Source organism: Hakea prostrata, chromosome 4 (genome assembly GCF_041222555.1).
Source record: "Hakea prostrata isolate BN-2017 chromosome 4, UWA_Hpros_2, whole genome shotgun sequence".
NCBI classification, from domain to species: Eukaryota; Viridiplantae; Streptophyta; class Magnoliopsida; order Proteales; family Proteaceae; genus Hakea; species Hakea prostrata.
The window spans coordinates 18,076,274-18,101,623 of NC_142603.1; the positions used below are offsets into that span (position 1 = coordinate 18,076,274).

At 37.5% G+C, this 25,350-nt stretch overlaps 1 protein-coding gene across 1 annotated transcript; it reads right to left on the reverse strand.

Moving 5' to 3' along the window:
* Positions 1-6: 6 nt before the first annotated feature.
* Positions 7-24,989, reverse strand: LOC149018288 (Methylthiotransferase). The gene is made up of 11 exons (XM_089152589.1): positions 24,634-24,989; positions 24,468-24,506; positions 18,078-18,169; positions 9,949-10,198; positions 9,666-9,785; positions 9,517-9,592; positions 8,830-9,038; positions 8,026-8,134; positions 7,735-7,827; positions 1,364-1,524; positions 7-975 (listed from the first exon to the last, which is right to left on the reverse strand). The coding sequence occupies exons 1-11, from the start codon at positions 24,787-24,789 to the stop codon at positions 451-453; spliced, it is 1,830 nt and encodes a 609-aa protein (XP_089008715.1). The 5' UTR covers positions 24,790-24,989; the 3' UTR covers positions 7-450.
* Between the last annotated feature and the right edge of the window lie 361 nt (positions 24,990-25,350).

Here is a 25,350-nt window from a genome sequence, read left to right on the forward strand (position 1 = left end):
TGGGTTTCCATAGCAGTAGAAAGAAATAAAATCAATCTACTGATTAATACAAACATAAAACAGTGCCTGGAAAATCACTCACAGTAGCAGTTCATATTGGAATTGGTATCAACTGGGGTTTCGATGAGTTCTTCCCATCACAAGATAACACTCCAACCATAGAAAAATGGACATATGGTAATAGAGATCCAAGAAACAAAGTAGATTGAGATGTTCACAACCCAAAAAAACCCTATATACATCCAAGGGGTCCAATAACTACCAATTAAATAACAGCAACAGCACGGATTCAGATCCACAGAAATAAAAATAAAATAAAAAAAAGAAAAAGAAAATATAAATAACTCGGTATTATTGCTCCAATAAATTCAAAATTGCGGATTCCTGTCAGTAATCCAACTCAAAATTGACTGGGTTAATGATGTTATAATACACTCAACGTACTCTTCACTATGACGATAATGTCTGGGAACTCAGAAGTAACAGTACAGTTACAATTGTAAGGGAACTAATAAATATCCCACCTAGTAGAGCCCAGTCAGTAAAACCCAAGTTGCCAATGCTTCTACCCTGCGTCTGTTGCTTTTCCTTTGATTCAAAGAGGTGTCCCTTTGTCTTTTCTGCTCCATGGACTTTTCGCCTCCTCAGGAACCATCCGATGACATTTCTTTTGTTGTGATCTTCCAGCCAAGTTTGTTCCTTTTGGATACTGCTTTTGCACAAACTATCTTGTTTTTCACAGCTTTGCACAGCGCAAGAACAAGTCTCCTCTAAATCCAAGCTAGAAAGACATTCAATGGGGAAGGTTTTGGTCCCAATGGACTTAGTGTCCACTTTCAGATGATCAGGAGTATGAATAACCTCAGCAAACACTGACCATCTTCCAACAGATGTGATCTTCACATCAGTTGAAGTCCCCAGCATGCTTTCAGAAGCAGCAACAAGCACCTGCACATATCCCTTGGTATGGCCAACCTTAAACCACAACAGGGAAAAGAGAAGGGGAAAGATTAGAGGAAAAGATCAAACAATACAGAGCCCACACAATGGGTAAGAACAAAATTGGCGCCCTGAAAAGCTGGTAAAACTAGAATCAACTTAAATCATTGCACCATAAACACCATGAGTCAACATGTACAAGCTTCTTGCCCTAATCTGTAAACTAACACATCTTTTTCACCCAACTGATGTGTAAACCAAGGCATGTTTGGCCAAATTCAGCAAAAGAAACCAGAAAGTCATTTCTGGTTACTATTTTGGATGGGCTACGCAAATGAGCAGGAAAAACAAAAGATAATATTGCAGCATAAAAGTTAACCTAGAACCTGTAGGCCATGAGTTCCAATTTAAGCAGTTGTCTTACCAAGTGAACTCCGTCAGTGGCAATTTCAGTAATCCATATCTTCTCCACTTGCCCTTCCATTCCTTGATAAGGAGAGAATGATTCAAAAACAGAAGTTAATTCACGACTCCGCTTCTTAACTACATTACTAGGAACTTTTTTCATCCTTGCAGCAGGAGTGCCTGGATCCACAATAAAATAATGCCAATTGAATTAACTACATTAGCCAGTAGCAATATTATTAACAACAACATAAGTTTCAAATGTATAATTTATTACTAGAAAGGATCTAATCAATATTTCCATTTTACAGAACCAAAGCAATGAATAAATCAAGGTTTGGTACAATATATTGGTAGAAAAAGCTCAATCACCTCCCTTTAGTGTGGATTATTGACAAAGGAACCTGAGCATCACTCTGGTACCATTTAATGGTTTGATTTTTCCTGGGAAACACGAAATAAAAGCTCCTAGCATCTTTTTACTTTTTTTTTGGGGGGTGGGGTACCACCCAATCCAAAACATAGTCGGGACCAAAATGATCTCCCACCCCCATAAAAGGTGAAAACCCTGCCTCCCATAATGCTCCTGCGTATGTTGTATTGACCCGTGCACAGACGGGAGCCACACAGCCGCCACAGAAAATGCTACTCTTAAACAATTCGGGTTTCATTTTAAAGGATTGTATCGAACAAGCATACGGTGAGAGTTGCACCCTTCTATAAAATCTCTATCTTCAAAATGCCCTCTCACAATTTGCTACAAACAAATTACTTTGCTATCGGAGAGTTTCTGTTACCCAATATTGTGTCGGAGACATGAAAACATTACTTTGGTTTTGGTACCCAGTAACATTTTTCACCCTCCAAAGAAGGCACTAAAATAAAGATGTGCCTTCTAATATACTATTCAATATCAGTAGAATCTAATCAATCAATTCAACAAAATTAAGCATTCAATAAATTAGGCTTTCAGTAGAAGATACCATGTAGATATATATGCTGAGAGCCTTTATACTATAATCTTAATCTTCAAAACCCAAACAACTTCCTCTTCATTTTCTACTTGTAGAATCTCTTCAACCAACCTACTTAACAAAATCAAGGTATCTAATATGTTAGGCTTTCAGTTGCTATAGTTGTGATTTAGAAGTAAATGTTAGGCAAGAGTTGGGTACAGCACTTGTACAGGGTTAGAAAAAAGAAGTTTATTTTGTTCTTCTCCTTTGTGGAGATTCAGTGATGTAAACCCCGTTTTAGGGTTAGGGTTGTAGTAGAATTTCCCTAAAACTAAGGAATGCCCAGGATTTTCCAGCAAAGAGAACGAACTATATAGGCTGTATAGGGTGAGTTTTAGCACCTGAAACCTTGCTGAATCACGCATTCCAGATCTGATTTTTAACAAGAAAGGACAGAAACATCGAGTTTAAGGGCTTCGGCTAGGTGGGAGAAGGGATTATTACTGCTGTTTTGTAATTTCAGAACTCTTCCCAAGGGTTTAGAGTTTAGGAGAGGGACTAAGTTGGATTAGGGCTTAGGTTTTAGAAGTAGAAGAAGAATTGCAGAATTTTCTGTTGAAGAAGATGGAAATGCAGGAAATTTCAGACTTAGGGAAACAGGATTTGTTAAGGTAAACAACAGTAGTACTAATGCCTAGAGGTAGGTGCGATCCTAGTGGGAGGAAAAGGGAGGCTCAGAGGCTGGTGAAGAGCAATTGGCAGAGGGGTGGGGTTTGCTGCTATTGCAGGGAAGGAGAAGAAGTGGGGAGACTTGCAGATGCTAGGGGTGGGGTGAGGTGGAGAAGGGGAGGGGATTATCGTCTTGCGCAGATGGGGGAGGGGTTCAATGGGTGTTGGGAGGGTAGGAAGGGGATGAGGGTCTACTGTACTTCTAGTCTGGTGTAATTCTTGAAGAAAATGGAGGCTTGAAGAAAGTGCTGGAATTTATTAATGGCTGCTGGAACTTGAAATTGATTGCTGATTGTTGATGAAGAACTCTTCAAAAATCTGCCCTGGCCCTCCCAAACAGAACCACGACCCTATGTCTCACACAAACTTTATTTTTTTTTATTCAATCAGACTTAAGTTTACAAAGAAATAGTAGGCTTATGTATAGCCCACTAAAAGACCTTAACTCTAAGTGGGATTCCTTTATAGATTAGGATCCCCCACATGATTCAATCTCAACTGACCAAAATATAAGATCTAAGGGACACCAAAGATACATGCTGAAATAAAACTTTACATAACTTAAAACTCTAATTAGCACATGCTAAATCCTATTGAAGTAGAACTCTAATTGACATGTGTTGGACTAATGACTCAAAACAAACTCAATATAAGAAATAAAACCAATTCAAACTCTAGAAGTAGAGCTGGAAATAATTCCAGCAATAAAAGAAGGCTAAAAATGCCTACATATCCCTACTAGGGGGTTGGGCCAGCTCAAGGGGGCTACTTGGAGCCATCTAGTGGGCCCCATTTAGAGTTCAGCCAAGGGGGGTCTCTCTGCTCACATCATTCAGTCTTGGTGTGCATGTCACAGTAAAATTTCAATTAGAGGCTGCAAGTTGGGCTGAACCAAATAAAGTGTAATAGGGGCCAATTTCATTTCCACCTTCTTGCTAGGGTATTCATATCCAGTCACCGTTTTGGTTAGATTGCAAAAAGCAAAGCCACTATCGCTATCAAACAACACAGATTCATATGAAGGGTTTAGCACATCAACAGTTGTCAAGTCATCACCTGGCTATCATGCAGTTCTTTTAAGATTGAGGTGAATGTCACCTTAGTGCAAGTTTATTGGCATCAAACCAAGTACTGAAGTAACTTGTGACAGATATTACTTAAGTAAATATTTTTATATTTATAATTGTTGTCAAGGTGTCGCCGCCTAGGCAGCCAGGCACTTTAGTGGCGGCGCCTAGATGTCTAGTGTCACTTTGTCCCCTAGGCGACGCCTTCATTTAAGATGCCATGACAATGATGATATTTATACTTTCATTTACTCATGAGATTATTCATGAATAAGCAAATACCATTTATTTCAATCCAACAAAAATAGCCAACAAAAAAAAATTCTAAATGGAAAATTGAAACTGGTCAAAACCACCAAAACTCGTTGAAACTTGTTCGAACTGCTGAGATTGAGTTGGTTGAAATTGGCGATGACTCGGCATTTATTGCTTGAAACTACCGAAAATTCCAAAATATGAAAATATTAGTTGAAACTACCAAAATTTCTGAAATATTGTCAAGACATGTTGAAATCTGTTCTCAGCAATTCCAATTCCATTTTGATAACATAAGGGCTCAAAAGGAATCTCTTCAATAGAAAAAAGAATAAAGAGTAAGGATAAGGAATATCTTTTTGATTTCAGATTTCAAGTCCTTTCTTTTATTATTCCCTCACAGCCATCAGTTCTAGCTCTTGCCCCTTACTTTACCTATCTTACTGGTCTTGACTATCTTTCAAAGCTAGCAAGAAGGCTAGCTCTTCCACCCTCAGCCCAAGGAAAAAAGTACCTCTGCCCCCAACAAGTCCATACATAAGGCGGCACCTTCTTCTTATTCGGCGGGTGAAAGAGTTGATAATTTATTCGGGTATCCAGCTTTTCGTTGCGTATAGTATACAAAGAGAGGCTCAAAGAAAGAAAAAGAAAAAAAAAAAAGAGTTGATGGAAGCAGCACTTTAGGTTAGCTGCAAGCAAACTCCGGCTCTAACAAGCCCCATTATTAGTAAGGGTAGCGAGCCAATCGGCGATTGAGAATTCAATCAAACTTGGGAACAAAGGGTGCAAAGCAGGAGACTTTTAAAACTAACCACAGTTTTGTCTTGGTTTCCCAGGGAACCGAGATTTTACCCAAAATTTTAGCCCATCTTGGTCGAAATTTGAACCATCATGATGGGTGAAAATTTTCAAATGATTATACCAAAGCATAACTAACAATTAAAAAAAATGATCTAATGACATTTTTGTTTTAATGTCTAAAAACTTATTTTCATCCAGAGCTATCTTAGATAGCATTCATGCACATCATACAAGGAGTGACTAGAACATAATTCCCTTAAGATAAATCAGACTTTAACCAACCTTGAATTTGTTAGAAAGCAAGCTTTGCATAAGGTTGCTCCATTGTGACCAAGTGGACATAGGTTTAAGTTCGGGAACAGCCTCATTATGAAAGTAGGGGTAAGGCTGTTTACATTATGAGCCTGCCCAGAACCTAGAGTGGCAGGAACCTTGCTAACTTCATACCTGTTTTCCTGGTTCTGCACTTTACTGAACACAAAATGTCTCAGCTAAAAATCAAAATCATTTGACCAATCCCACTTATTCGAGAATTTCCCTTTTTTTAATCAAGAGCAGTTTAATTACTTGGAGGTAAAATTATAATATCCATGAACTATACTATAAAGCAAAAGTAGAAGGCAGACCTTGATGCAATGGTAAAGGTTGTTGATCTGTAACCCAATTCTAGGGTTCGCCCTTCTTTATGATTTCCTTAAAATTAGGGGGGCTGCCCAGGATCTTCCAGCAAGTAAGTATAATATTATGGGATGTTTGGATGGTTTTAGGGTTCATAAGCGTTAGGTAAAGGCGAAGAAGAATTCGGCCAGGCTTGGGTTAAGGAGCTGAGGGTTTTAAACTTGAAACCTTATTGTAATGACAATTTCAGATATGGATTTAACAGTTAGGGTTTAGAAACTAGGGGCTTAGGGTTTTGGTTAAGTTGTGAATGGGGCTGTTGATATTCTGTAATTTCAGAATTGATCCTAATGGGTATACGTTTAGTTGGAGGTTTCCTACTCAGCATGGGACAATTAGGAAGTCAACTACGGATAGGATTTGGAAGGGGAAGTAGAGTAGGTGTAGGAGAAGCTAATCCTAAGTAGCTTGGGACTGTGGCTGAGGGTTTATGTTGACCTAAAGTTTAGGTCTGGAGGTTAAAGATGAATTGCAGAATTTTGATGAAGAAGATGAAGTGCAGGAAGTTTAGAAGGGTTAGGGACTCAGACTTTAGAGGGAACCATGGTACAAATTTCGGTCGAAACCAACGAAATTTAGGATTTTGGAAAAAAGAGAGAAAACCTGGGTGGAATTGAAAAAGTACCAGGTTTCAACTGAAATGGTCAAAATTTCCACCGAACCAGTCGAAACCTGCAAGATTTTGCAGGTTTTGACAGCTTCCGCCAGGTTTTGCCCTTTGAGTTTCTACCCTCAAACCACTTTTTGGCTGGATTTTGTGATTTCCACCTCTGTTTCACCTAAATCAACAACTCATTTGTCAAAACTTGGGGATAAATGCTGGAAATTTGTCAAAACTTATCAAAACTTGGGGAAGAGTTCCATTCGATCAAAACCCCCATATCTCTGATTCTTGGATGGTTGAAATCGGTCTCGAAACCAAGACTGCGGTCCTTGATTGTAATCAGGTGTGGAGATTTGGGAGTTCTACTCCGCTTTGATCTTTTATAAATACGGGAGGACATGAGACACTAAATCCCATAGGTTGGATTCTACTATTTTCATCTCTCTTCACAGTAGCAGGCATTGGTTTCAGGCCCAGTTCTCCAGAATGGAGAAACAATACAATACCTTATATTGCAACTGCTAATTTATTATCATGTACAAATGTAATTTTATAAACTAAGCATAAAATCTTTTTTTTTCTGTACTAAACTACAGTAGATTTTTAGATTTTTTTTATTCATTTGGTGTGTCAATGCCTATTAATTTTCATACCAACAAGTTGGATATACTACCATCTTATGGTGTATCTATTTTTTGTTCAAGAACTGAACTTTGCTCCTTTGTTTTCTTGATGGTAAATAACAATATTGATAAAAAGAACAAGTGGTATAAACAACAACATTAGGTCAACCAAGAAACGCAATGCAGCCAAATATCTAGAGTCCCATCAGTGACATTTTCTACACACTGTTTACTCAACCACTTCACCCAAACAAGAATTCGTTACTTCTATTTCCCTTCCCTAAAAATCCCCCCCATCCCCTTTCTCTTTTTTCTTCTTCTTCTTCTAACTATCAAATGCTTTTCTTTACGGCCTATAGATTTCATTTTAGGCCATTGCCACAGGATTTGTTCTTTAGATCTCCTACATCAACCTTTCTCTTACTGTCACGACAACGTTAGGTTCGTTAACAATATGTCATACATATACATGTAACGACGTGTATGCAGATTACTCGGGTGCTTAGGAGGAACAGAAGACCAGATAAAAGAGTAATTTAGAAAAATGATTACTTTTTCCGTGGCAAGAATCTGCAGTAGAAAAAGGGAATGGCAATTGCAGGCAAATGAAGCTATATAACACATCAATGAGTTGATTTAAACTAGGAGAAAAAAAATAAAAGCCAAAGGAAACTAACCAGGCCTGGGATAGAACTGGGAAATATGAACTTGAGGGAACTTGTATTCAGTAATCAGGCTGACTGTTTGGCCAAAATCTTCATCCGTTTCACCTGTGAAGCCAAGACATGAGAATCATATTTAGTGCTGGGAATGCAATAGCCATGAGCTTCTAATCAACTGGTAGAAATTTAGGTATTCAGAAGAAATATTTGTACAAGCAAGGAGTACATGTTTAAACTCAAGCACAAAGTTGAAAATGTAACCGTTTCATGTGGCAGGCAAAAAAAGCTTGAGTTATGGACACTAACCAGGGAATCCACATATGATATCTGTTGCAATCTGCATCCCTGGTACAAGCTGAGAAAGAGTATTTACCACTGTTCTGAATTCACCCACAGTGTATTCCCGATTCATTGCCTGGTAATAGATAAACAAGAAAATGAGCATGCAACCGTACCATCAGCATCCTACACCCATGGATCAAATTGGTTGTCAAGGCGACCAAGGCGGGTGGGGCTCCGCCTAGACGATTAGGTGACAAAGCGGTGGCAATAAGACAACCAAAGCGGTTGGGTAAAAATTTTTAAATACATCTACTTTTAGATTACTTTTCACTACAACTACTTTCTATGATAAGCTAAACAAACATTCAATAATCACATTCATTTAAAAAAATATATCTCATTATTCCAATTTCCAAGTCATTGCCCATTCAATAATTCATTGATACTTGATGTTGAGTATGGCTCATGGTTCACATTCTGTTGCCAACAGACACGGGGGTTCCTTTGCAATTTGGGCCTCGATTCCGAAATGACTAACTATTAAATTTATATATGATTTTGTAGAATAAATTTTGATTTGAAAATTTTAAATTAAGAAGAAAAAAATCTTGTACAAAATGTCAAAAAAGGGCGGCTTTAGTGTCTAGGTGGCAAATCGGTAGTGCCTAGACAAAGTGGTAAAAAAAAACAGCACGTCAATTAAGCGGTTCAAAACAAGGCGGTTGAAAAACTGCCCTTGCCACCTAGGCAAACGCTTTGACAACCATGGATCAAATATGGCCAGACTAAATGCATTCAAAGCAAGATAATCATATGATTTCCACTTACACTTAAAACAGAGTCGCTGCCAGATTGGACAGGTACATGTAAAAATGAATATACACATGGGTGACAAAGAATTTTGGCAATTTCTTTCAAGTGTTCAAGAATAAAAGGAGGATTAGTCATCCCAATCCGAAGCATTGTGCTTCTATCAGGTGGAAGTTCCGCAACAATAGCATTCAGTAAAATTGGAAGATTACTACCAATATCACGACCTGTAAGATCATCCAAATTGGGGAGTTAGACAAGATTAAATACATACAGCACTTGTCTGTTAGCTATATAGTTAAGAGGAGAAGCTAGTACAGAGACAAAAATATAACATCAGAAAATTTTGACTTTATCAATTGTTATGCTCAAGAAAGTTGTAACGATCTAAGCAGCATAGTGGAAAAATCAGGTAATTGTCCCTACATGAAAAGAAAAACTAAAAGCAACAGATGCTGGTAATACAACATAAGATCAGCAGTAAAGGTTGAGCAGTCACTCATATCTGGGAGCTCTTGAACCAAGAAACCATTTAAAGTAAACAGATTAAGAAATCCTGAAACTTCTAATCATTCAATGTAGCAATGTCAACATATAAATAGGATCTCCGGCACCAAAGATAGAGGAAGAGAAGCAATGCCTCTACATACTGTTGTCACTGGAAGCCTGTAAATAACAACAGTAACAAAAATCATCATTAAATACCATATGCTCCAGTATCTTCACTGCTTAACCATATCTCCTTCACCCCCTCCAATATAACAGTTCGTACACGGTCTACCTGCACATGAAGCTTTGAATGATGACTACACAGTTGAAACTAATTATCATAGAGTAAATGTAATGGTACTTACAAGGCTGTCCACTGTGTAGCTACCTAAATGTCCACGAGCATGTTTCGTCTTGCAATATGTGCAAGCACCTAAACAACCAACATTAATTGGAAGAATCTCAATAAACTTGTTCTTTCTCACCTGTCAGAAGAATCAAAAAAATTACTCTTTTTAATAAATAAAATATACATAACATCAAAACAATATGAAAAATAAAATAAAAAGTAAAGGTGAAAGTATAAGAGAAGAACACAAATATTGATGTGGATAAATGTGTAAACTGCAGGAGATTTATATGTCATGCCTTTGGAAGATCAAGTGCCGGCAAAGTCTTCCGAGTCAAAAGCCGGACTTCATGGCCTTTTAGGGTCTCTTCCACTACTTCAACTACACGATCAATTTGTTGTACCCCAACTATACTAACCCCTTCAAGCTCCTTCAAATCTCGACTCCCCTGAGGCACACATCCAGCCACCACCAGGGGCTTTTTTGCACTTTTGCACTTTGATATCAGTGTATCCATGGCAGACTGGCTAGGAGATTTTACTGTGCATCTGTGTTGGAAGAATGTTCATTAAGATGACAATGATATGAGAGAAAATACAAAATAAAGCTTGAAAACTTGAAATTCTAGACTTAATAGTATTATCACTTGAATTTTCGTATCAATCAAAGACTGGGAAGGAGATTTTACCCTGCATCTGTGTCGGAAGAAAGTACATTAAGATGAAAATGGCATGAGCAAATATAGGATAAAGCTTGAAACTTGAGATTCTAGACTTAAAGTATTATCACTTGACTTCTTTTTTCTTTTTTCTTTTTTTTCCTCGGATGGGGGTGCGAGGTGGGGGCTAGATGATCATTTGTATTAAAAGAAGATGGGAAAATAGTGAGGAAGTACAAACCCTGCTAGGATTTCCCAAAGAGAAAATAAAAAACCAAACTGCACAAGCCCTCCCCCACCTTCGGCAATGCCACCGGTAGAGGGATGGGCCATGCCACTGAACTTAACCATCCACACTACAAAATCTAGGGCTTTTTTAGACATCGATCAATAACTCCTAATTGATGGAGGAAACACCATATCCATGAACGAAGCACTGGCTGCAGCATTTTTGGGCAGGAAATCCTTGATTGGATTAGCTTTTCTAAAACAAAGCATGAATTTCAGGAAAGATAAACCCATGAGTCCACAATAACCACACGAGATGAACCTGGATTAGTGAATTGAAGTTGGCCTAAGGTGTAAGAACTCCAGTTACTGCAGAGTGCAGAAGATCTTATACTGAGGGAGGTTGACAATCCCGGCTGTTGGAACGATGTGAGCCAGGCTGGGCCTCAACTCAAAAAGATCAAGGGTCAGAGGATATCAGGGGCAGAAGCCAAATTGACACCTAAATGAGATACAGTACCTTGTTGCAGAAACCACGGAACAGAGTCAGCATGCAATGCCATGGCTATGGAATCACATTCAATTCAAAGAAGCAAACACAACCATTCATCCAAGAGAGAAGAAGAAAAAAAGAGAGAGAGAGAGAAAGAAAAGCAAACACACAACCTTCTAGGATCATTAAGAATACCATTCATCAGGGCCTAAACATCTGCCTTTTAGAGTGTCCATGCACCAATACTCACCAAAAGAGGCAACCACACAACCACATGAATTTCAAAAAAAGACAACAAGGTCCACCTCTCCCTAAATTACCAAGAGAAGAGCCATCTACATCTAATTTTACCCCATAAAAATCAACCATTCATTTAAGCAGATGCCGCATTCTATTTTTATTGATTTAACATTTATTTTTATCTCACCTAATTTTACTTTTTGTCTCACTTCTACGAATTACTCTTTTTTTTGGGGTTCAATTTACCGAATACTCTTGTTCTGGAGTGAGAAGATGAGTAGAGAAGGAGATGGAAGAACATTTCCAAATGGTAAAAAGGGAAAATACAGATTAGTAAATAAAATTCAAAATGAATAATTTTATAAACCAGCACTCATTTGATTAGGGATGTAAACGCAGAGTTGAAAATTTGAATTTGATTTGTATTTGTATCTGCTTAAGAGCATCCGAATTTGGATTAGAATTCGGATGATTCGATTAATAATTGGATACGAATTCAGATATGCCAATTTTAAGTCAGATATTATCCAATTCGATTAGATATTTAACGGATACTATCCATATCCAATTAAAGTTTAATTTTGGGGAATAAATCATTATCACTTCATTAATTGTAATTTATTACATTAAACTATCAATATTTACTCTATTCAAATGTCGGATATTTGAACTACATTCGAATATTTTTATCAATCCGATTGCTTTGAATTCAGATCAGATATTATCCGAAAATCCGATTAACTAAACAAATTCAAATTCAGTTATAACTTATAAATATACATATCCGACGGATATCGGATTCAAATTCAGATAAAGTGTTTAATAATCGAATTTGGATTCGGGTATTACCATACTCGAGCAAATTCGATTTGTTGACATCCCTACATTTGATTCTATTACCTTGGATTCAGTGACGGTGGATTAGGAGGTTTGATGGTTGTGAATAGTATTTATAGAAGAGAGGGGCGTCCGTCAGCCAGAGATACAAGTTTTTGGAAAGATGTAGCTTTTGAGGAAATGGTAGGAAAAGTTATATCTAGTGGGGGCAATATGGATGTTTTACTCTAAGTAACTAAGAGATGTGGATTTTGGGAGGGAGGTCTCTTGTAACTAGTGAGGATACGCCTCGTATTTTGGCCTAGTGAAAGAGTTTGTTTAGCCGGCTGAAATGCTGCATTTCCTCGTTACCAAAAGACTAAGGGATGTGTCTGTTGAGGGTTAGCAACATAGGGGTATTTGAATGGTGAACTATGGGAAGTGATCCTCTTAAAAAAGATGTAATTTTTCAGAATAAGGGTAATTTGGTCTACTGAAAGAGTATACCAAAACCTGAGTTTGTACTTTTATATAGTAGTACGATAAGATAGTATGATACGATGGTATGATAGTTTCTCTGTTTATGACATATTTACATCTGTATCCCTTAAAAACCAAGTAATCATTGCATCCTATCACATGTGCTGCCCCAATAAATCTAGCAGTCCCAGATCACATCGCCCAAAGACTAAGAGGATAGAATATATAAGTACTTGTGATGCAGGTAAATCACAAAACGGGCTTATTTTATTATAGGTTCTTTGGCTAAAGGATTTCTGAGGCTTCAAACACCCGTGAGTCTCCACCAAATAGACTAGCATTTTGGTTGGAAACTAACATGGTATCTGGGCAAGCTTCCAATGCTGATGTAGGTTCCGAACTTCCCACTGTGATCTTAGCTCATTTGGCATTGGTCTGATCCACCTAAACATGAGAGGAAGCATTAGGATCCCACATTGGCAGGAATGGGATTTCAGTGTTCCCAAGAAAACGGGAGGTTTTGTAGACGGCTAAGTGACTCTGTAACCACATTGTTTAATAATCAAGGGGCTTTTCCCCTTTGTAGAACGGCTAAGGTTAGTTGAACTCTTTCACTTACCTTCAACCAACTAAGATATTTCGTAACCAAAATCTCACTTTCTTCGACTAAGTTATTCAATAACCGCATTGTTTAATAATCAAGGGGCCTCGGCTCGGCTAAGTGACTTCATATTCAAGAACGTTAGCCATTCGATTCAGTGGGGGGCGTGTGCGCATCTGTTTTTCAGCTGGGTGAGCCAATAGCGAATAACCTTTTCTCGGAACAAGGGCGACCTTCACTCCCATCCTGCCAAGCTGAGGCTAGACTTTTGGATTGGAAGCTGACAGAAATAGCCTTGGGTAGATTACATAAATGTTGGGGATTTCGAGTAAAAGTTTCCACTGTAATATGTCACTTCATGGCCTGAAATATGGGTAGAAGTTAGGATGATGAGATTAGTCAAGTAGGATTACCTAGTCAGAGTCTTTTTTTTCTTTTAATGTCAGACGGTAGCTAAAAGTCAAGCCCCAGAGAGAACATTTGGAATGTGAAATAAGTTCTCATCGACTCATTTTATGTCAGAAGTCAGCTAAAAGTCAAGCGCTAGAGAACATTTGAAATCAGTTTTCTTTCAAACTCATTGTTCTATACTTATATTTTCCGGTTCCTAGTTTGAGTAGGTGTGTCAATGCTAGTCAGTTTTGACTATTCCGAGTAGTGGTTCAGGGCAGGCAGGTCAGTTTAGGACTGTTAAACAGTCAATTTTTGAAATCTATACAGAAAATATGGAAACTAACTATCAGTTGAAACCTGCAATATGAAAGCCAAGATGAGATGGCTTTTTACTCTGGGGAAAAAAAAACCCTGGCTTTGACAGGGTTGTACAATATTTCAAAATTCCAATAGTTTTGACCAATAAATACAAAGTTATGACCAATTCCAAACAACCCAGTTTCGGTAGTTCCAATAACTTCAATGGTGTTGACCAGTTTAGACCAAATTTCAGTTTATGGTTGGTCAAAACCTTGGTCAGCCCCGAATCTTCAACCTTGTATATAAATGTAGTGGCCGAAGCCTCAGACATGAACTTAAGAAATAAATACAAGGTTATGACCAATTTCAACCAATGCAGTTTCAACGGTGTGACCAGTTTTGACCAGATTTCAATTTATGATTGGTCAAAACCTTGGTCAGCAGACTCAGCACCAAAATCTTCAACCTTGTATATAAATGTAGAGGCCCAAGCCTCAGACATGAACTTAAGAAATACATCTCATTCAGTTCTGAATGGATTTCTAAACTTCCGGCAGAAAGAATTACAGAAGAACAGAAAAATAAACAGATCACAGGGAATAACGGTAAAAGAATTGGAAACCATATAAGGCTGGAACTACAGTTCAAGGGTTAATAAAGTCGTCAGAATAGGTGCGCAATGTTTGAACAGATTCTGATACCGAAATAGTAATCTTCTGAGGAATCCTACTGTCACTGGGAAAACTGAAAGCCTAAAAATAAAAAGAGTTGAAGCAATTGACCAGCAGTATCAGAAATCAAAACAAAGCCTCAGCAAGAACTAAACCAGAGGAGTAACGAAGCTAACTGTTCTCATGTCTAGCAGATGTAGAATAAGCATACAGATCTAGAAATTGACAGAACACTAAACTAGGTGTCATGTTAGTAAACAGCATTAGTAGTTAGATTATGACTATCATCATCTAATATAATTCAGTTTTGGTTTTATTTACTTTATTAGCCTTTTAGAGTAACTAGATCTCCTTTAATGAGTCAAGTAAGAAATTTTAGAAAGTCTACGTATATGCAATTAGACATGTAAATGGATAGTCAAAATCGGCCTCTGTATTCATATTCGTATTTGTATTTGTTTGAGGGTATCTGAATTTGAAAATTTTCTTATCGGAAAATATCTGTATTTGTTGGATAAGCAACCGGATTCAAATAAGGATAATTGCTTATCGGATCAGATAATATCCGGTTAAAATTTTATCCGGTAGGGTAAAATGTTTTTTCTTTTTGTTTAAAAAAATATAGTGTTTAAATTTTAAACAGGATCTCACAAAGTGACATTTTGACATTCACCAAAGTCTGAACCGGTTAATCTTAATTAATAGGTTGAACCCTAAACCCCATTAATTATCCATAGCCAAATAGCCAAACTATGGAAAAACCATTAGATTAAACATTTTGTTTCAGATAATCAGATTCAGAATTTGGTAATCAGCAACCGGAAATAGGAAATCAAAAAATGACAATCAGCAATCAGTAATGAGATAGGTTATCAGATCGGATAATTTTCAGATATCCGAAAAAGTTCTTATTCGAATTTCGATATATTCTATAAATTTCCACCAGATATCAGATCAGATTCAAATAGCGATTTTGCTTGTCGGATTCAGATAAAGATGGTGGTGTATCCGAGCCGAATCCAATCCGTTCTCAAGTCTATATGTAATGCATATCCCATCAATTAGAAATGATTTCAGTAAAGAATATAAGTTTTACTGAAGACTTTTTCATGCTGTTGAACAATGCATATGGGATTGATATCCCAAACCTGACTTCCACTTCTTCCTCCCAAGAACATCCTCAAAACTTAAATCATTCAAGCTTCTGCTCAAGAAGATTTCAAGAACAATAAGTCAAATCATTCCCAAACCCAATTCTTCTTCTTCTAATCCTCTAAACTTTTAATTCCTCATGTATCCTCCATCCCTAAAAATCATCCATAGACCCTATAACCTACACAGAAAATCGAACCATCAAAATACTACCATATTCAGATCAGAGCTCCCACAAAGCCCAAGGAGAACTAAGTCCGATGGAGCAAAATTTGCGCTAAACCTGGGAAATTTTGCACGAAATTAACCTGGGAAATTTCGCACGAAATTTGAAACTATAGGGGAACGAAAAAAAGTCCCAGGTTTCCCTCAAAACTTGGGAAAACTCAACCAAACCATGCGAAACTAGGAAATTTCCCTGAACTAGATCAAAACCTAGTTCGACCTGGCTGGACCAGCTGGTTCATGAGAAAAAATTCGAGAGAAACTCAAGTTTCGACCTTGTGAAAATGGAAAATTTCATGAAAACCTGGGACCTTTTCCTGTAAGCTTTGATAGGTTTTAGGGGGTATTTTGGGTTAGGACTTTGCATATAAGCTAATTAGGCTTTAAATAATACATTGGCACATTCATTTTGATATAAAAATCAATGTAGATATTTCATTCAAAGTACATAACATCAATGTAGAATTTTCCAACAAATACACTATAAACTTAACTCAATAGGCAACTTCTAAGTTCAAAACATCAAATACAAAGTAACTGACTATAAAAGGAAAGTATAACTCAATGCCAAAAGGAGTGCTTCAGTGGATCCATCCCATGAGCCGAGTACTACTGTGTCTCTCTCCTCCGACCAACGAACATAGACATCTCATGGCATGTTATGCCTATAGTTATCAAGGTAATCAACAACTGTAGCTCTATAAGTCTGGTCATCAACATGCTTAAGATAACCAGTCTGAGGGAATACACAATTTGGATGGAAAAGTCTTGATGGAGAGGGTATTGGTTGTGGTTCCCCAAATTTTCGATTTTTTTCTTTCTTTCATGTTCCCCCAAATACCACGACCAATACCCCCTCCATCAGGACTTCCCTATCCAAATTGTGTATTCCCTCAGACTAGTTATCTCAAGTAGGTTGATGACGAGACTTGTAGAGTTGCAATTGTTGATTACCTCGACAACCATGGGCATAACATGTCATAGGATGTCTATGTTCGTTGGTCAGAGGAGAGGATATTACAAGCACAGTACTACTCGGCTCATAGGATGGATCCACCGAGACACTCCTCTTGGCACTGCGTAATACTTTCCTTTTATTGTCAGTTACTTTGTATTTGATGTTTTGAACTCAGAAGTTATACATTGAATGTTGAGTACTTCAATAGTAAGTTTATAGTGTATTTGTCAAAAAAATCTACACTGATGTAATGTTAGCTTATATTCAGTCCCACCCCAAAATACCTCCTAAAACTTGTCGAAACTTACAGCAAAAAGTCCCAAGTTTCCATGGAATTTTCCATTTTCACAAGGTCGAAACTTGAATTTCCCTCGAATTTTTTCCATGCTCAGTCCAGGCTACATTCCATTCTGACCATTAGAAACCCTAGATTCCTTCATATTTTTACTATTCAACACCCGAAAACCAAACCCTATGCTCACTGACAAAAATTATTGTTTGTATGTTTTAAGTACTCTGATTTATATTGAGTCGTGAATTTACTATTTTCACCTCTTGTTCCACTAGGCTTAGCATTTAGTTTCTGAACAGACCATTGGATTGAGTTCAGGTTTTCAGTGAATGAAATGTACCCCCTATTGAAATCGACCTGAGTTTCAGTTTCATCTGATAAATTGAACGTGAGTTGTAATAGTTTTCTCTAATCTAGTTTATATTATCCAGAAATTCAGTTTTCGTTTGGTACTCTTTTGCTCATGGAAGTACAATTTTGCATTACCAAGGGCAGATCCAAAATGACTCTAGGAGAAATGGTAAAGCAAGACACATAGTCTAGTATTGCACCAAGTATGACCTTGAACAAAGCTGACTCGAGAGGAAAAAGATACACGTAGCCAACCCTATTTAGCATGCATAAGGGTGAGCTGTTGTTGTTTGGCAGGTACAGCCAGTCCTGCCAATTGCACTCAAATGCTGATTTCTTAGGGTTTCAACAGCCAAACATCAAAATTACCTCCTTTACAATAGTTTTTCTACTGTTTCAAAAACCACAATGATGGTAACCATTGCACCCCCACCCCCCCCCCCCCCCAAAAAAAAAAAAAAAAAAAAAAAACCAACACTAAAAAATAAGGGGGGGGGGGAAAAAGAGAGAACAGAAAAGAGCAGTTTGAGAAAAAAATGCACTACTAAAACATGAAGGACCATTCTTACGTATTTATCAGCCAAAGGTCTGCCTCATCAGGGTTGTCGCTCACAGTATATCCAAAAGCAGAAAGCTGACCAGCCATGTACTCACTGTCACTCTGTAATACAACCATATAATGTCAACTGATTAATTCACCATAGTGAAAACTGTCTAGGGTAGATTCGTGAAATGGCAAGTTATATCCCGAAAACACGTAGCTTGGTTGACATGCTAAACTCAAATAAGCATAAAAGCTAAAGAAAATACATCATTTTTTTCACTTGGTAGGAGGGAATGACTACTTCAAGCACAATTTTGATACGTAAAGATAATTCATCCCACAATAAGCGTAGATTGGTAGATTCCTGAAATGGCAGACAAGTTATATCCAGAAAAAACATAGCTTGGTAGACATGTTAAACCTAAATAAGCATAAAGCTAGAGAAAAGACAAATCATTTTTCCACTTGGAAGGAGGGAATGACTCCTTGAAGCACAATGTTGATACACAAAAATAATTCATCACGCAAAACCGTAGTTGACATTGTTTATTTTCTTATTTCTCAGACTTGCATAAACTCTTTGATGGAGAACTGAAGACATATACTAGTACTAGAAAGAAAAAGCCCAATGGTCAGGCCCATTAATGGCCAAAGGATACGATCCAAATCAGCACATGGCTTTCATGGGCTAGGATTGTTTTAGTGGGTTTAAGTCAGCTCACATATTATAATCTTAGGGGCTAGACGTAAGCCAAGTCTAGTTCTTGAGAAAGTCAATAAAATGGGTTGTACAAAAAACTCATTGTTAAAAGAGTTTTCCTTTGTCAAGAGTTAGATAATAGTTGAGTCATCATTAGGTGGGTGTAAGCTAATAATTGGATGGCATATTTAATGCTTATGTCTTATAGAGTGGCTATATAAAGGGTAGTATATAAAAGGCACTCATCATATTGAAATCAAAGTTGCTTTGTTAGTTCTTCTTCTCTATGAAGAAACCTTACATTTGATCAAGGTAGGTTGGTATTCAATCCAATTAATCCACCTTGCGGTGTGAAGCCCACGTGTTACTTTCTTGGTATTATCGTTTGTTGATTCCTCAATGTCATTGCCTCACTTTCTTCTTCTATTAACAAGCCTATTAGACACCAGTTTCTGTTACGTTTAACCCTTAGATCTGTGATCTACTTGATATCAAGTCTCACGGTATCTCTCCGCATTGCATACGAGAAATCTACACTTCAGACTAACTCAAATGTGGTCCCTAATTCTGCCCCTATATAATGTTATTTTCCTTTGTAATATCCCTCTAGTTTTCAGCCTTCTTTCATATCTGAATTTTGTTTCATACATAGTCTGTCAAACCTGAAATTTATTCCCTGTGAAAGATTCTTTTTGGCTACTGCTTTGATCATTCAAATACAGAACTACATTACTCTTTTATCTGTAACAAAATCAAATGAGAATTTTCAACTAATCAGAATATTTAAATACCAATGGTTAATCAAAAGTAAACACAAATGCTTAGATCTACATCCATTACTTATTGTTCAAGGAAAATAAAACTTTTCAATAGTTTACATATAATCGCTTCTGCTATCCCTCTTACTCTTCACCACAGTCTTGATACCATCTAATATGATATCTAAGCAAGCACTTAGGAACATTAACTGAAGTGGGAGAAAAGTTTAGTTGCAGATCTCTGATCTGCTGATAATAGCATAGTAATTTTAGAGGCAAAAGAGCATCAGATGCATCTTATAGAAAATTTCAAATGACAAACAGGCAAAATCATTTGAGGGAAAACAGTCTGCTCCATGTAAATCTAGAAGAGGGATTTGAGATTCTTGTTTTTTCATGTACATAAAAATCATCACCAAAAAGATACTTCGGTCTTCTTTAAGAATCACATCTAAAAAGGAATACTAAGAATTGATACTGAAAAGTTAAGAAGAAAATTGTTGGGTAGAAAAGAAAAAAAAAGTAAGATTGGTAGGAGAATCACTCTCATTACATGCACTGTGGTCAGTCTTGCTAGGGAATTGACCAAACTACCCTTGGGAAGACCGTTCAGGAATTGACCCAACTACCTTTGAAATGTTTTGATGATCACTAATTCACTAACACATATAATTGTGAACTAACGATCCACTTGCATGTTTAAGATAGACATTCATATGCAAAAGCCAAACATTCAAGCAAAGAGTATACATTGCATGGTAAGTAGTCCGAGCATTACAAAAAGGGTGATCTTGAGGAGTCAAGGAGTGGAAGACTAAGGATTGGACATCCCTACATGCAAATACAAGCTCAAGACTCAAGAATGACGAAAAGACCCGTCTTGAAGACCATGAATACAGATGAGGAAAGTGGCACATGTAAAAGCATGCATAGTTCAAGTTAGAGATTTTAAGAAACCAATCATATGGGCAAAGAGGACCATTCAGTCAGTCCTTGGGGATAGAAAAAGATCCTTTAAATTATTTTTAGGAAGCCCTAAAAAAAGCCAACGGTCTATTCATCGGTCAACTGTGAGCTAAGTAAGCTTTATTGACTATCACAATTCCAAAAAGCTAATTGTACGAACCGTGAGAGCCTCATGGCCAACCGTTAGACCTGACTAGCCCATGGTTGATGGTTATGGTCGCTCGACCATCAATCAACTACGAGAGACAGCTGGTTTGCAACGGCTAGTCTACAACAGCTATATTGAGCCATCGACAATGAGATGCCCAAGGTCAACTGTGAGATTAAAATATAAGACCACTTTATATACGTTGGGAACCATTTCACCCAACCTTTTGCCTATGAATAGAGGTCATTCTAACACTTTGGAGCACAAACCAAGGAGCAAAAAGCCCTCACTATCATGCCATCACTAAAGCCTTTTAGCCTCGCTAATATCCAAATCCCTTTAGAGATTCATTCCCTTTCGTCAAAGAAGGTAGAGATCTTCAGGTAGAGCTTGGAGAGTTGAGGCTGATCATTCATTGCATTAATTTCATACAAAGGGAAGTCCACCCCTGAATTATTAGTAAGTGATTGCTTTTTATTTACTTCAATTGTTCTTTATAGTTGGTTACTCTTGCCTAGAAGCAAAGATTTTGTAAGGTATTCTTGCGCAAAAATCCACGATTTTGTAAAGGTGCCTTTGCCTAGATGAAGATTGTGAGAGAAGGTGTTGTGTCCCACCCACTGTACTAAAAGTACACATACGGGTGAGACCTTCTAAGATTTAGAAAGAGTTGACGCAAATTAGTTGAATCAAACCACTATAAAATCACACTATCACATGTCTTGCTAGCTTTGAATTTTAGCAAAGACGAGCAGATTCATTAGTCACAATCTATCCCCCCCCCCCACCCCAAAAAAAAAACATCTAGATTGAGTTTAAGTCTTGCAGTAGGTTAATATTCCAAATTTAAGTCACAAGACATTTTGGGACTAGTTCATGAAAAACTAAAAAGAGAATTGTCAACTAAGAACAACTAAAATTAGGATGATAGAATCACTCCTGATCTCATCCACTATGGCTAGTCTCAAAGTATGCTAAAGTTAAAATTTAAGGCATACAACCCCACCAATGCCAAATTAGAGAGGCACTAGCAGGAATTTGAGTTTTCAAAATTGACAATTAAAAATTAAGTAGAGAATTGTGGGTTGAAAGGAACTAAAATTAGGTTGGTGGAAGAATTACTCTCATTACACCCATTATGGCCAGTCTCCTAGTATGTTAATGGTCCACATCTAGCGTACATGCTAACATCAACACACAAATAGAGGGGCCAACAGAAACTTCCAAGTTAAACTGGAAGCATGACCTTGTTAACCAAGAAACTCTACAAAAACTAATACAAAGAAGTGGCCTCGGATAAGAAACTTGAGGAAGCTGAATGAACCATTGCCTGTCACAGCGCTATTAAGGTTTCCAGTTGGATCGAATAGCTTTTGGTACAAGATCACCGTGTAGAAGTATAAATGTGCGAAGCCATTCATCAAAAAAAAAAAGCGCGAAGCTAGTGACAAAGCTTCGGCGCGAGCAGAGTCCAAGATGCAATTTTCTAAACAGCCTTACCCCCAACAATTTTTGCTGAGAGGCTATTTCATTGGGTCAAAGTATGGTTACCCAATAGGACAGCCTTTAAATCCAGCTATATAATGAACCATACAATTTACTATGGAAGAAAGGGAATGCAGAGATTAACTCAAGGGGAAGGAAATAAAGACGGAATACGAAAGAAAAGCAGGAGGCCAAACGAGAGATTTAAACCTGATGGGAGAGAATCAGTTTGCAGGTGAAGATGAGAAGCAAGATCAAGCCAAATCAGAACACAGGAAAAAACTGGGGAGAGAGGGGAGGCGAGAACAGACAATCACAAGCCAAGCAGCCACACAACTCAATGATTTTACTATGCAAGCATGAGTTGATTCCAAGACACTTCAAGAACATGTCATTATCCATGCCGGTTGAGCTTGATGGCACCTTAAATTTTACAGATTTTATTGGTTCTACCTCCTATTTTTTTATGAAGAGAATGAATCTTTTTATCGAAGGATCAAAAAAAAAATCGGCTCGGATCTCCTGCAGGAATGATTTGGAAGGTCCAAAACCAAAAAGAGTGGTAATATAAGCACAAAGAAATGATCATATAGAACTTGAAAAGAAAAACAAAGTGCTTAGTTTTGCTCGACATAAAATTGTCACTCACCAAGGCCTCCATCATAAGACTGACGTCTTTTCCTTAACGTCCCATTTCAAAATATGCTTAAATCTTAAGTAATAGATAACATAAAAATTGGCAAAGAGATTTCAAATAGGCTCTACCACTCAAGGTTGTCAAGGTGGCAAGGCAACCAAAGCGATTGGGGCTCTGCCTAGGCAATTAGGCGACAAAGCAACACCTATGCAGCAATAAGGTGACCAAAGCAATTGGGTCAAAATTTTTCTATACAACTACTTTCTATAATAAGCTAAACAAACATTCAATAGTCACATTCATCCAAAAAAGAAAGCATTCAAGAATCATAATTATGAAAAATTATCCAAAAAATGAACACAAACATAAGTCCATCTCATCAAGCATCATAACAAAGACTATCTACTAACAAAGTCAACATGATAAATTAATAGATCTCATTATTCTGATTTCCAAGTCATTGTCCATTTAATGATTCATTGATTCTCGATGTTGAGTATGGTTCATGCTTCACATTCTATTGCCGATGAGCACGGGTCCCTGGGGCTTGTAGATGTCCTATGTCACGTTAGGCCTCAAAGTTCCTTTGCAATTTGGGCATCAATTCCGAAATGACCAAGCTATTAAATTTAAATACGGTTTTGTCAAATAAATTTTGATTTTAAAAAAAAAGTTAAGAAAAAAAATATTATGTACAAAATGTCAAAAAAATGGCTACTTTAGCATCTAGGAGACAACAAGGTGCACAAGGTAATAAAGCGGTAGCACTTAGGCAAAAAAACCAAATGCGTCAATTAAGCGGTTCAAAACAAAGCGGTTGAAAAACTGTTTGCCGCCTAGGCAGGCTTTGACAACAGTGCTGCCACTAAAAGTTATTTTTCGGAGACATACTTCCTGTTGAAAGTTGAAAACTAGAGACTAGACAACAATAGCTGGCTATGTTGACGTCTCTGATCTTTTCTTTGCTTCATAAGATCCTAACAAAACCTTATAAAGTGCAAATAGTTTTGCTTCCCATTCTAGCATTGGGATTCATCTAAGAATGTCCCATTGCGTTCTCGGAATTTCCTACTTCTTAGCTCTTCATTAGGATACAGCAAATTGTATAACAACCCACACCCCATTCCGTTCATAGTTTGAAAACTAGACTTCCTAAGGGCCTGTTTGGTTACATGAATCTAGATATTTGAAATCTCTGGATTCATAAATGTGAGATTTATACCCGTTTGGTTGTGAAAATCTCTGAATTCATGAAATCTAGAGATTCATCTTTTTACACTAAAAAAGCGAATGTATAGATTTATGGGTAGGGGGTGAAATCCAAAGATTTCATCCCTACCATAAAAGCGCTAAACATTTGCGCATTCACAAAAATCACAGATGAATCCACAGATATCATTCCACATATTCGGTTAACCAAACAATTAATTTTATAAATTATGACTCCATAGATTTGAAATCTCCAGAGAGTCATGTAACACAATATTTAAAAACAAGTGACTATACTTCCATTGAAAATGGTGATATATTTTATTTAGCCTCTGTTTCTGTCTTGCGGTTAATGGCAATTGAAAATCAGTGGGACCAAAAACAATCTTAACTGCATGTATTATTCTCTTCGTGTGACCTCTGGTTTGATACGAAACGAAGGAATAACAAACCTACATGAAGAAGATGAAAAAAAGAAAAGAAAAGAAAAGAAAGGAAAAGAAGAGACTTACCTGATTATGCGAACACCCAAATGTCTTCATGTAAATAGTCTGCAAAATCAGAGAGACGAGAAACATATATAAACATAAACGCTATTTACAAAAAAATCAAAAGACAAAAGCCAGGAAACTAAAACACATAAAACCCATCGAGGATGCATAGAAAGAACTGGGGGACCTGGGTGCCTGGAATTTTAGGTGAGGGAGTGGATAAGCGGCTTTGGAGTTGAGGGGTCTTCCTCTTGGGCTTCAATCCCACGGCCATCACTGGTAAGCGGAAACCAGGTGGGGCTCCTCCTTCACTCCCAACCAACAGGTCCTCTATATCCTCCATTTAACTGCACCAGTTTCGACTTTCGACCTCTTCTCTGTCTGCAACACCCTTGGAAATCACTAAAACCTAAAATTTCTGCTTCATAAGCTGATCTCCATTTCGGCATTTCCTGCAGCCGAAAAGCTCAGAGTCCATGGGGATTGGGATTTGGGAGCGAGAGAGAGAGAGAGAGAGAATTCTGATTCTCAGTTCATCTTTGACGGTGGAAACAGCATCTCTCCCCATCCTTGTCTCCAGATCGAGGGCTTCCCACCGTTCATCGTATACTCCACTCATGAACGAGGAAAAGGCATCAGAGAAGTATTTTTGGTACATACATGATACATGTCTATATGTCTATTTACTTAAATGCCCATATTGTCATTAAAGCTAAAACTTCAGGGAATTCTTTGACCTCGACCGGAGAGTGGATCAATCGAACCGACCGGTTTTACAATTGGTTGGAAAAGGAAAACACAAATTGAGGAAGGCCAGTGTAAAGTGTTCCGAAAGATAAAAGTATAAAACTGACCAATGAAAGGTTAATAGAATAGTTAAGAGCTTGACTTCTCAATGGAGTGG